General features: G+C 46.3%; 1 protein-coding gene across 3 annotated transcripts in view; it reads left to right on the top strand.

The window, feature by feature from the left end:
* The window catches only part of Zfyve26 (zinc finger FYVE-type containing 26), a 62,320-nt gene extending 54,409 nt beyond the window's left edge, over positions 1–7,911 (top strand). For all 3 annotated transcript variants that reach the window (XM_075947241.1, XM_075947242.1, XM_075947243.1), the window contains exons 38-42: positions 742–883; positions 1,341–1,400; positions 2,159–2,341; positions 2,907–2,951; positions 5,905–7,911. In XM_075947241.1, the coding sequence (XP_075803356.1) occupies positions 742–883; positions 1,341–1,400; positions 2,159–2,341; positions 2,907–2,951; positions 5,905–6,108 (634 nt within the window). In that variant the 3' untranslated portion in view covers positions 6,109–7,911. The remainder of the gene's footprint in view (positions 1–741; positions 884–1,340; positions 1,401–2,158; positions 2,342–2,906; positions 2,952–5,904) is intronic.
* The last annotated feature ends 5,362 nt before the right edge of the window (positions 7,912–13,273 follow it).

Genomic DNA, 13,273 nt, shown 5'->3' on the forward strand with positions numbered 1-13,273 from the left:
AGCCACTATCGGAAGGGATTAGGATCCCATGCTATCCCAGACTGAATTCCACATTCCTTACCATGAGCAAAAAGGTCCAGCATAATCCCTCCCTGCCCCTCTACTCTTCCTTGGTACGTGTCAGCCACTGGCCTCCAGGAACTGGCCTCCAGGATCCTCAACCCAAGCACTTTCTTTCTTTTATGCTTGCCAACCCCTCTATTCGTAACATACTATCTAAAGAAAAGGCTTAGCCAGACGTGGTAGTACATGCTGAAGCAGGAGGATTGTGAGTTTGAGGCTAGTGGTATAGCTAGATCTAGTCTCAAAAAAAAAATAGCAGATTTTCCAACACTCTAATTAGTTGTCTTCTTAGACTCAGACACAAAAACTCTTCTCTGTCTGGTTACTATCCATTTCTGCTCTAGCCCATGAGCCGTGAAAGCAGGACTCAAGCCTCCTGCTCACTCTGGGACCTGCTGCGTAGATACTCAGTAAATATTGTTGAGTCAGTGCCAGAAGCTTGTCCAGCCCCACAGTGCACCTTAACAATTGTATGTCTGGGGAGGGGGGGGAGGGGCGCTAGGTCTTCCGTTTCTGTCTAACCGTAGCTATTTGGAAGGTATTTCAAGCCTCTTCCCTTTGTGCCATTTCTTTGTTCTCTCCATTGCCCTCTTCTTATGATGAGCCAGTCACCCAGCCCCAGCCCCCCACTCTCTGAGAGCCTGCTGAGGCTGCACTGTGCCTGCCCTGTCCCCGCAGGCATATGAATACACTTCAGCTACAGATGGAAGTGACCAGATTCTTACATCGGTGTGAGAGCGCTGGCACCTCGCAGGTCACCACTTTGCCTCTGCCAACGCTCTTCGGAAATAACCACATGAAGATGGAAGTTGCCTGCAAGGTGCGTGCAGGGTTTCACCTGTGGCAGACAGCTCACCTCCTTCACAGTGCTTATTCGTATTGTAATTATCTGACTATTTCAGTCATTTGCTTGATGGCTTCCTCCCCATTGGAATGCGGGCCTCAGGCGGGAGTTAGAGGCCATTTGGTCCCTTGGATCTCTGCTGCTGGGTGCTTGGTAAAGGCTCCACATATATTTAATAACTGAGCAAATGGATTGGGTATGTTAGCTCATATCTATAATCCCAGAAGTAGGGAGGCAGAGGTAGGAGAATCACCGTGAATTCAAGGCCAGCCAGATCTACATAGTGGGTTCTAAACCACCCAGGGCTGTGCCGAGAGACCCTGTCTCCACAAAAACATGACGATAAAGATAAATAGGGACCCTGATGTTTTCATTGAGAAGTTATTTGAATAATTATTCCTTTAAGCATATCTCCATCTCCCTCTCCCTCCAGGTTATGCTGGGAGGGAAAAATGTGGAAGACGGTTTTGGAATTGCATTCCGCGTTCTACAGGTATGATGTTCTGTGCTCTTAATGTTCCATTCAAGCGTATGGCAAGAGACCCCGTACCTGACATTTCTGGGAAAGGCTACTCCTTAGAAAATATTCTTATCCCAGGAAGAGCAGCTTTACATGTCAAAACAGATAACAGAACTGAGTCAGCCAAAAGCCAATCTTACTATCTCAAAAGGTATCCAGGAGCACATGTAAGACAGCTACCCACAACCAGTTCACTGCAGAAATGTCACTCACTGTCTCAGGAGAGCCTGTCTAGAAGGACTAGCCAGGCTATCTCTCCGAACTCCTGTGGTGTAAGGGCTAACCGAAGCTGGGTTCAAAGCATTTATCTGGCAGGTTCCAGCAAGTGAGTTTTGATAATCTGTTTCGACACTTGGGCAACTCTTAACAAACACCAGCCCTGTGCACCATTTCCCAGAGAAAGGTGAGTCAGGGGAGAGAGGATTGGTCTTAGGAACTAAGTAGAATATCTTTGAAAGTCCATGGAGCCAGGCACGGTGGTAGACTCTGGAATCTCATTGTTTGGGAATTGGTGACAGGAAACTCAATCACTGAAGACCAGCCTTGACCCTGTCCTGAGGAAAAGAGGAGGCGGCTTTTATGCTCACTTCTTAAACGTCTGCCTGACTCCAAAGGGAGCCTTTTTTACTTCTGCATGTTTGTTTTATTTGGGTTCCCGGTTGTAACTGCAATCCTTTCCCACTGTGGGCGTCTCCCACTGCCCTAAGTCCATCATCCCACATCTGTCCTAGGACTTCCAACTGGATGCTGCTGCAACCTACTGCAGAGCCGCCAGGCAGCTGGTGGAGAGGGAGAAGTATGGTGAGATCCGGCAGTTGCTCAAATGTGTCAGTGAGTCAGGCATGGCAGCCAAAAGTGACGGCGACACCATCCTCCTCAACTGCCTGGAAACCTTCAAGAGAATCCCACCACAGGTGCGCTCACTCCTGGATCTCTTGGGTGGCCACTATCTGCTTCAGAATCACCCCATCCTCCTCCTCCTCCTTCTCCTCCTCCTCCTCCTTCTCCTCCTCACTACAAGATCCGTTTCTCTTCCTAACTCTCTGCAATCATGGCCTCACTCTGAGCAACTCTCTCCCTTTGTAGAAGTCATGATTCTGATGGCTGTCTCCAGAAGGCATCCCTTGGCATCCTCTTATCTAATAGTGTGTGTACTTGGAAATGTCTGTGTTCTGATGGATAGACTAGAGTAGGCTTTGAAACATGCTACGTGCAAAACCTTCTTTTATGACATGCTGTGGGGCGAACAAAGCCACATCCATTTGTGAAAGCTCATCGTAGGAGATGCTCCTTCTGCCCCAACCCAAGCTTAGTAATATCATTAGCCATCATTCATTATTCTTATAGTGGGAATTGAGGTAGGGAGAAGGATCAGGCAGGCATCCCCACCTTGGAGTCACAGTAGCTGGGCTCAGACTGGATTGAGCCAAGGCTCCCAGCTTCTTCCTTTCACAGCCACTATGTCTCTGTTGTCCACAGGAGCTGGAGGGACTGATCCAGGCGATACACAGCGATGACAACAAGGTGAGCAGGAAGTCTCCTAGATCTGGTGTTGTTATTGAATGAATAGCACTGAGGCTTCCCTTGCCCTGCACAGTAGTTCCATGCAGTCTCGTGGCTCTGTTTCTTTGTTATCCAGGACCTAGACAGTGGTTTAAAAGCTCCAGACGGAATAGATGGGGCAGAGGAACATTGACTGCCCAAACCTTTGCCTTCCCAATTTTTTGTTTGTTTGTTTGTTTGTTTTGTTTTTTCAAGACAGGATTTCTCTGTGTAGCTTTGGAGCCTATCCTGGAACTCAATGTGTAGGCCAAGCTAGCCTTGAACTCACAGAAATCCACCTTCCTCTGCCTCCTGATTGCTAGGATTAAAGGCGTGCACCACCACCACCTGGCTGCCTTCCCAATTCCCTCTCCCTGAGACTGTTTTTAAATCTCTGTGTTATTCTCAGGTCTCTCGGCCCGATAGCCATAGAGGAAATCTCATTTCCATCTTTAGGCGGACTGATTGGATGAGGTTCCTGATGGGGAAAGTTTTCCTTATTCTGGAGGGAAAAAGAGTCCAGGAAGAAAAACCCATTGTATTAGCTACTATTCTTGTTGTTGCTATGACAAAATACTTAACAAAACGCGATTTAAGGAAGAAAGGATTAATTCCAACTTAGAGTTTAAGGGATAAATTCCACTGTAGTGGAGATGGAAAGGCACAGGGACAAGAGGAGGTGGCTGGCTGCTCACATTGCATCCAGAGTTAGAAAACGGAGAGAGGCTGCGCGGTCTTGGCACACACCTCTAATCCCAGCACTCAGGAGGCAGAGGCAGGTGGGTCTCTGTGAGTTTGAGGCCAGTGTGGTCTACAGAGCAAGTTCCAAGACAGCCAAGGCTACACAGAGAAACCCTGTCTCGAAAAAAAAAAACAAGAAAGAAAGAAGGAAGGAGGAAAGAAAGAAAGAAAGAAAGAAAGAAAGAAAGAAAGAAAGAAAGAAAGAAAGAAAAAAAGGAGAGAACAAAAAGTGGGGTCCTAAAACCTCAATACCCACCCCAGGTGACCATTTCCTCCAGCAAGGGCCCACCTTCCAAACACCACCAGCAGCCACAAACCAGTTGTTCCAATACATGACCCTATGAGGAGCATTTCACATTCAAATCAGAACATCCACTCAGCCCTTTGGCGGATAGTGCTCCCTCGAGAGCTGTGAACTCTTCCCTGTTTGGGAAATGACCGAACCTTTAGTTTCAGATCACCTCTCTGAGAAGTGCCAGCCAGCTTTATCCTTTGGTCGGTGTCACCAGTTGTGGCTGGTCATGGGACCCATCATCCTGCCATCTTCAGGAAGGCCTCCAGGCTAGAAGAGCTCTGAAAAAGTAAAGCCAGACCAGCTGGCTATCAGGAGACACATTTCCCAGCTTTGCAGTCTCTCGTGATGGAAACTAGTGTCAGACAGCGGCTTCTTACACAGCCACGGAGCCGCTCCCACTGCGGTGCCGTCGGTCCCCTGGTGGAACCTGCCGACCATGGTTTTCAGTCTAGATCCTAAGGAGAGCTTGTCCTAGACATTTCTCCACTGCTTGTACAACTTCCCAATAAGGCGCTTGGAAAGGATGAAATTCCCACATTCCAAAATGACAGCTACTTTTGTACAGTCTGAATGAGAACCCAAATGTCAACAGTTGTTTCTTTCGGCAGCTATTCTAAGATACTTTGGGGACCTCAGGGCACAGGTCTTGCCAAAAACTGGCATGATCCATTTTTTTACTATAGATTCTGGCAATAACATTCTCTTGGATTTTGCTTGTCAGCTTGTGATATTTCATATAGGTAGGATTAGCTGGAGCTAGAGGCCTAGATAAGGGCTCACTCCCTAGACCAGCATATGTATCCCCCAACAGCAGTACCCAATTGCTTCAGTGAGCTCACAACTCACCAGATTTTTTCTGTAGTGGGAAACTATCTGAAATCAAGCCAAAAAGACTTTGATTAGCAGAACCCACACACATCCCAAAAAGATGAAACATTTTGCATGGAGCAAAAAATGTCTCTGATTCAGAAATAAGTGTTGTGGTAGAAAAGCAGCTGCCAGGGGGAGCTCAGCCGCAGCTTGTGGAGGCCTTGCTAGGGCTCGCTCAGAATGATGGAGGCGCTGGTGAAACCAGAGCCAAGGAGAAAAGGGCTCTTGAATCGTGGGATGGACAGCATAGGAGATACATTATCCCCCACGCCGAGCTGCCTTCCATCCAAACGAGGGTATTCTATTCAAGTCTCATGGGGTGATATCTTAACTAGACCTTTTCTAATCGTGTGTATCCATTTTTTCTTCCCATGTTATCTGTCAGTGGGCTTTAAATTCAAGACTGAGAATATAGTTCAATGCTAGAGTGCTTGCCTAGCATGCATGGGGCCCAGGTTCAGTCCCCAGGACCACCCACCCAAAGGTTTGTTTTTGTTTTAATTCAGCGTGTTCAAAACAGAAAGGGGGAATCTGTAAACCCTTTGCCAAAGGAAGGTATGCTTCCTTACTCATCCACCCAGTCACCCATGTAAGGCCCATTGGCTGCACACTGGCTGCATGCTATGCCCCAAGAGTATATTATCCCTGCTGTCATGAACCTTGTAGTCTAGTCAAGACTATCAGTTAATCAACAAGAAACTATAAAACCACTGTGGGCACTGACAATACTAGCTCTGATTCCAGAAAGAAACTGGAGGAAGCTGGATAAAGAGCAGAGTCTGCCTGTCTACCTTGGTCTTTAAAATCTTATTTCATCTGTGATTGCGCTTATCATATGCGCACAAAGCCATGCAATCGCTTGATGTCTAGAACGTTGTTATGAAATAATAGAAGGCAAGAGCCTAGCTATCAGTTTGGTGCGTGAGAAGTACTGTTTACCCACCGGCACTTCCTGGGACTCTTTATGTTCATTGACCTGCCTTTTCTGATCATTTCCTTTCCAATATCTTGTGCCCAACCAATCACTAGGTCCGAGCCTATCTGACGTGTTGCAAACTGCGCTCTGCCTACCTGATCGCTGTCAAGCAAGAACACTCGCAGGCAGCCGCCCTGGTCCAGCAGGTGCAGCAGGCTGCCCAAAGCAGTGGGGACTCTGTGGTTCAAGACATCTGTGCTCAGTGGCTTCTGACAAGCCACTCCCGTGGTGCCCATGGCTCAGGCTCCAGGAAGTGACCCTGGGCAGCAGAACCTAGGAACTGTAGCCTGGGAGCTCTGACCACAGGCACAATGCCACACAAGGCCCTCCATCTCCGTCTTCCTGTGGAGTGGAACTTCTGGCCCTGCCCGAGGTTGGAGTGAGCAGGTTGGACCCTGCTTGCCTGTGTGGGCGAGAGCAGGTCCTTTCACACAAGTGCCATGAGAAGTTGTAGGATTTGTGTTTGTCTAGAGATAGCCACCTCTTTCTACCTCAGAGTGACTGCGTGTGTGCATGTGTGCACATACGTGTGCATGCTCCCGTACACTCATGTTTACGCCCCAGCATTTTCTGAACAAATGAGACCCCTCTGCTGAAGAGAGGCACTCTACTTCCTACCTTGTGCTGGCTTTGTGCTGGTCTGCAAACCTTCCCTGCATTTTTGGTTCTTACCCTAGGTCATCCTGTCTGTCCACGGTTCCTCCCCACTGTGCAGACACACTTTCGCGACTCCTCTTAACACGAGGGACTAACAGAGTTACAAAGCAGTGCTGGAAAAAGAAATGCTTCTTCTCCCTTTCCAAAATTCAGAGAAGGCACTGGGAGTGTTTACACCTGTGGACCATGAGCGCCCTCCCGGCAGCACCTCTCACAAGCACAAGGTTTTCAGGTGCGGGCATCTGAAGGCTCTGGCGACAGCATAATGGTCAGACCTGGGGAGGCTGAGGCCAGGCCTCGTTACATCCATCCAGAGCGGAAGAAAACGCAGGTCTCTTCAAACACAGGGCTGGCTCTTGTCAGTATCCCTACTGCACGGTGGATGGGTAAGAACACATGACTTTGTCTTTTAGCGTCCAGGGAAAGAGATAGTAGCCAGGATCCTGGGGCTAAACAAATGGCCAGACTCTACCTATTCAAGCTGCATTCTTGTTTGTGCCTCTTTAAGAAACCGTTTCTCTATCCCTCGTGCTTCCCTTCAGTCTCCTCAGGACCATGGGCTGGGATATGCAAAGACCTGGCTCATGAGGCAGCAGTACACTGAGGGGATGGGGTTCACGTCACAGTTGGGCCTTCAGATGAGTCAGCACAAGGAGGCAACAAATGAGTCCCATCCAATGGTGGGGACAAGATGAAGGGTTAAATACACATCTGCTTATCTTCCCACCCAAGACCAGTCAGTGCTCAAGAGAAAGGGTCTGTCATTCAGTGACTGATTTACAAATGAGAGCCCCAAAGAAAAGCTTGTGGCCCCATGACTCCCACCAGCCAGAGCTCAGCCTACTGGTCTCCCCCTTGCTGCCAAAGTAACAGCAACTGGAAACTGAAGTCAGTGTCTCTGGTGCTTAGAAGCCCTGTTCATTTCTTCTGAACCAAGTTTTTCTTAACAACTGTTAATGGACGTCTGTCAAGAGTACAAGCTATGATCCTATTAGAGAAGGAAGGCTGGGGGAAAATACTCGATCCCTTGAGGGTGCAGTCTAGTGGTGGCTTTCCCTTCCTTGAGTCATAGAACACACCACCCAGGTCCCGGGAGCCCCCAGTGCCTGGTGTCTGCTTACACTCAAGGCGGTCCTATTTGCACTGAGAATAAGCACTTTACACACCTGGGTTGTAAGTCCTACAGCCCTTGATTTAGGGTGTCACAACCAGATTTCCCTGACTTTCTCCTAACTTGAACTATAAAATAGGTAACCATTGACCAGGTTAACAGAGAAGAAACTACAGACCCCAGACATCACACTGTGGTCTCCTGCAAAGCAACAGTAACATCAAAGCACCTGTACATGTTGAAGGGTTGTGTGTTCTACACCCATGCCACAATAAACTGTCTATTCCACCTACTTCTTGGCTTCATGGATTGATTTATATAAGTACACTTTTTTTAAAAAAAAAATTGTATGAGTGCCTAAATATATGCTATACCATGTACTTGCTTGCCTGGTACCTGGGGAGGCCAGAAGAGAGTATGGGATTCCCCTGGAACTGGAGTTACAGGTGGTTGTGAGCTGCCTGTGAGTTGCTGGGAACTACATTCAAGTCCTGTGTAAGAACAAGTGCTCTTAACTACCTAGCCATGTCTCCAGCCCATGACTTCTGTTTGTTTTGAGACAAGTTCTCTTGTAGGCCACATTGACTATGAACTTGCTGTGTAGCTGAAGGTAATCTAGAACTCTTGATCCTCTTCCCTCCATGTTCCCAGGTTCCAGACTCTTGCCTTTTGCTCATGTGTTCTGTGGAAAGAAAAGGTGAGTAGGGAATAAAGTTCAGCTTACTAACTTTCTCTTGAACAATTTCTGCACTAGCTGTTCATACGATTGTGAATTTCTCAAATTCCCAATGTATTAAAAAATTACTAATGGCCAGGCGGTGGTGGCGCACACCTTCAATCCCAGCGCTCGGGAGACAGAGGCAGGTGGATCTCTGAGTTCGAGGCCAGCCTGGTCTACAAGAGCTAGTTCCAGGACAGGAACCAAAAGCTACAGAGAAACCCTGTCTCAAAAAATCCAAAAAAAAAAAAATTACTAGTGGGCCCCAGAAGTGTATCAGTGGATAAAGCGCTTGCCACACAGGCCTGTCAACACCCACGCAAAGATGGAAATGAAGAACTGACTGTTCAAGTTGTCTTCTGACCTCCATATACACACCGTGGCATGAATATGTCCGTACACACAAACACACACACAATACACGTAAGTATTAGTAAATCCTAAAACCTTAAGAAGGGTCTGGGCATGGCGGTGTGTACCTTTTAACCTCAGCACTCAGGAGGCAGAGGCAGGGAGATTTCTGTGAGTTTAAGGCCAGCCTCATCTACATAGTGAGTTCCAGGACAACCAGGGCTACAGAGTGAGACCCTGTCAAAAAAAAAAAAAAAAAAAAAAAAAAGAATGTTCCTGCTCAGCTCCCTTTTGGGGCTGGAAAGATGGCTGATGGGTTAAGAGCATTGCTGTTTTTACAGAGAACTGGGGTTCGATCCCAGCACCTACTTGCAGACTCCATGTGGAATCCCTGTGTTCCTCGCTGTTGGCCACCAGTCCATAAGGACAAAGAGGCAGAAGCAAGGACAGAGCTTTGGATGACCTGTGAACATGGCAGAAATAGCTTCAGTGAGACAGCTCAACTTTATCCCCAAGTGAGGAAGAAAGGATGGGGACAGTGGCTGGGGCATCCCCTAATTTGCACTAAACAGCACATTCTTATCCCAAAACCCTTAGTAAAAGTCTTAGGATCATACGCGGAAGCACAGTTCTGCCGTAAAGATCCTAGAACTATGTCTAGGCCGCTGGGAGAAGGCTTCTGCAGGGAACTGTGTCAAGGGTCACACTAGTGATAAGTCAAGCATCTGGACCTAGAGACATTCTTCAAATGAGGTCAGATAGAGCATAGGAAACCCTCTGCTGGGCAGAGAGAGTCCTCCCTGTTGCTGAGCTCAGAGAGAGCTGCCAGACTGTGGCAGACTACAACCTGACCAGGAAGGCTCCCAACCACACCAGATCCAGGGAATATGACACCCACTTCTCTCCACCAAGGGCACCAGGCATTCATATGGTGCACAGACATATGTGCAAGCAAAACATCCACACACATCAAATAAGTTTATTGTCATAAAGTATTGTTTTATTAGTGCGTTAGAAACGTGGTTGAAAGTATAGCAGTTGCCTGGTATGTGTAAAGTCCTAGGCTCAGTTACAGAATTCCACCATAAAAAATAAAAAAACTCTATTTAGAATCCTCTACCACTAGGAAACTTGATGTTTCACGTCTGCTTTAGGTGAAGGGGTGGAGATAGGCCATACCGTAGGAGTAGGAATACAAGTGAAGAGTCCTCCCATCTCCCAGGGGTGACCAGTGTCGCCAGGATCTCGTGTTCAGTCCCAGGGCTGTGGTGCAGGGGTATTTTGCCACAACAGATTATCCTGCAGTGAATTTTCCTGGATTGTTGAGTCCGAGGATTTGTGCATCTGGTCAATAATCCCAGCCATTTTCCATAACGATTCACTTTCCCACCAGTGGGGTAGAGAGTGCTCACCCTACCATTCCCACCATTCTTGTCCCCCAGCAATTCATAAACCTGATGGATTTTTTTGTTTGTTTGTTTTTGAGATAGGGTCTCATTTTCATCGATTCTTGCTCAGGTAGTGGGAGACAGATAGCATCCTGAGATCTTCTTAAAACTTAGTTGCCATTTTTCAGACTTTATGATTCCTAGCAGAACAACAAAAAATGCCCAACTATATTTTTACTATCAAATGATCTGTGGATTTAAAACAAAACTCCCTGTGTAGTATTTGAGAAGAGTAAAACTCAGGGTTAAGACTGCTTCTCGTTCTCTCGGGGCACGTTTGCGGAATGACACCTGAGTTGAGAGCATTCGCATCGCTGCTGTTATCATTGTTCCCCAGAAATGGGAGCCTCTCCGGTTTCTCATTCAAAACAAAACAAAAACAAATGGAGCAAACACATGCTAAAGATGGAAGGAGACCTGAAAACATCTGGTGTGGCCGTGACAAGAAGACATGTCACAACAAAGAGTACGGGAACATTCCACCCGAATGCAGGACAGATGAGCACTAGGTTTGGAAACCCGAGACAGGCTAGGCTGCCAGATGTCTTTGGCTGAGGCTTAGGCAAAGTAGATCACAGGCAATCAGACTCGTAATACCCAGGCAAGCAAATATCAATAGTCACATTACCCTGGCAGAAACAGGCTCTTGGTCTAACCCTCTCTCCTCTGTTGCATTAATTTTCCTGGGGGGGGAGGGTGGAAAAACAAATATTCATTTAGCCTTCGGTACCGATGACAGAGCAAAGAAATAATTTCACTCAAGTGAACCAGTGAGTTTATTGGGGTTACTAAAAGAAGCATAGGTAGGTCTCTGGCAAGTATACCACTGAAGAGACCACTGTGGCATGGGCTCATAAAAAATTCCCCCATCCCCTGGCAACATCTCCATTGGACTCTTTGTCTCTGTGAAATTGACTATTTGTATGTAGGTAGAAAAAGTTCATTTAGCAAAACGCCAACTATAGAAGTCATTTCCTGAGATAGAAAAAAAAATTGTGCTGGGTGGTGGTGGTGCACACTTTTAATTCCAGCTATCAGGAGGCAGAGATAAGCAGATCTCTGTGAGTTCAAGGCCAGCCTGGTCTACAAGAGCTAGTTCCAGAACAGGTTCCAAAGCTACAAAGAAACCCTGTTTAGGGGAAAAAAATTATTTGTAAGAAAGTGGACAAAATGAAACATGCTTAAATCAAATCTGAAAAGGTACTGAGATGAAAGCAAGAAATAACTGTTATAAAATAAGTATATGCTATTTTATAAATCAGACATGGCCGTAATGCTCAACTGAACATCACTGGTCCTCATGTTCTCATTCTTCCTGCTCTATACAGAACATCCAGTGCACAACTCAAGAACTTGAGGAGCAATGGAGCCACTGATTTTTTTCTTTTTAAAGAAAACAAACTCTTTTTTTATTATACATACCAATCCAATCACATATGAGTCCTGGTGCTTGGATGGTCTGTTTACAATGGGGGCAGAGGTAAGGATACTGAAACAAGTCAAAGTCAAAAAAGGGATAGCCTAGGATATGACTATGGGTTGGCATATTTTCGCTTTCTCATAGCTATGACAAAATACCTCCAGGAAACAACCCAATGGAGGAAGGCTTTATCTGGGGCCTGATGGTTTCAGAAGGCTCAGTCCATGGTTGCTTGCAGATGCTCTTAGGCAGCACAAGTAGTAGCTTCACAATGGTGGAAGGGTGTAATAGGGGATTCTTCACCCAGTAACACAGAGGAAGTGGGCAGTGAGAAAGGAACTAGGAACCAGGCAGAGACTTCAAAGGCATACCCCCCAATCAAGTACTTCCTTCAACAAGGCTCCACTTCCTCAAGTTTGCAGAACTTTCCCCAAAATAGACTTATAAACTGGGCAACAAGTCTGAGTCTGAAGAAGAAAATTTGAAAGAATTGCACATTTTTCTGGAGTTTCCTACAATTACATATGGATACGTTGTTATAAAATATAAATCTTATTACAAAACACACATTTGTCTTTCTGAAATCCATCTATCCATGTATGGTTAATTTTTAAATAATACAATTGTTTATGGAACAAAAACCCCAAAAGCAATAACACTCCATATATATTTATACTGAATGTCTTAGGATTTTATATTGCTGTGAAGAAATACCATGACCATGGCAACTCTTATAAAGGAAAACATTTAATTGGGCTGGCTTACAATCCATAGGCTTAGTCCATTATCAGAATGATGGGAAGCAGGGTAGCACAAAGGTAGACGTGGTATTAGAGAAGTAGCTGAGAATTCTACATCTGGATCTACAGGCAGCAGGAAGAGAGGGTGGGCCACTGGGCCTGGTTTGAGTTTCTGAAGCCTCAAAGCCCACCCTCAATGACACACTTCCTCCAAGGCCACACCCTACGAGTCTATGGAGGTCATTTTTATTCAAACCACCACACTGAAGATACATTTTTTTTCCCAGTTGAGTGATTTTGGGGCTGTTTCTTGCTAGTCCAGTGTCTCCTTCCATACACATTCTAAGATCACTGTAGATGCTAACAAGTAAAGAACAAAAGAGGGAGGGTCAGGAGGAGGATGTAGAAAAGGGGCTTGGGAAAGTCCAGGAAGATGGCTGGGTTACTCAGATTTTCATTGATGTTTCAAATTCCTGGAGAAACAATTTCAGAGGAGGGAACAATTTGGTTCAGAGGTTTCAGTCTATGGTTGACAGGCTCCATTGTTTCTGGGCCTTGATGAGACAGACTGCAGTGGTACTAGGACATAGCAGAGAAAAACAAGCACTCTACCAACTTAGCTACGTTCCCAGCAACCAGCCCCACTTTCTTTTGGCCTGTGTGGGGTGGTGGCTGTGTCCCCTTAATGGTGTCCTCTATCTGGAGCTTTTCTCTCCTTTGAGTTTAAGCAAAATGTTCTGTTGTTGTTGTTCTCCTGAGTCTGTTCAATGTGTATGTGTGTGTGTTATAACTAGAAGAGGATAAATACATGAAGTCTGTCCTCTCAGGCTTGGGATGCTTGCTGGCATTAGATGCAGAGTCTAGTTAGACTTGAGCCTGGTGACAGCCAAGATCACCTGTGGCTGTCAGTCAGTCATCATTTCAGCACACTGACACTCTTTCTCACTTGTGTATGTCTCTTCAGATTCCTTTTCTCC

This window comes from Microtus pennsylvanicus, chromosome 14 (genome assembly GCF_037038515.1).
Source record: "Microtus pennsylvanicus isolate mMicPen1 chromosome 14, mMicPen1.hap1, whole genome shotgun sequence".
Taxonomy (NCBI): domain Eukaryota; kingdom Metazoa; phylum Chordata; class Mammalia; order Rodentia; family Cricetidae; genus Microtus; species Microtus pennsylvanicus.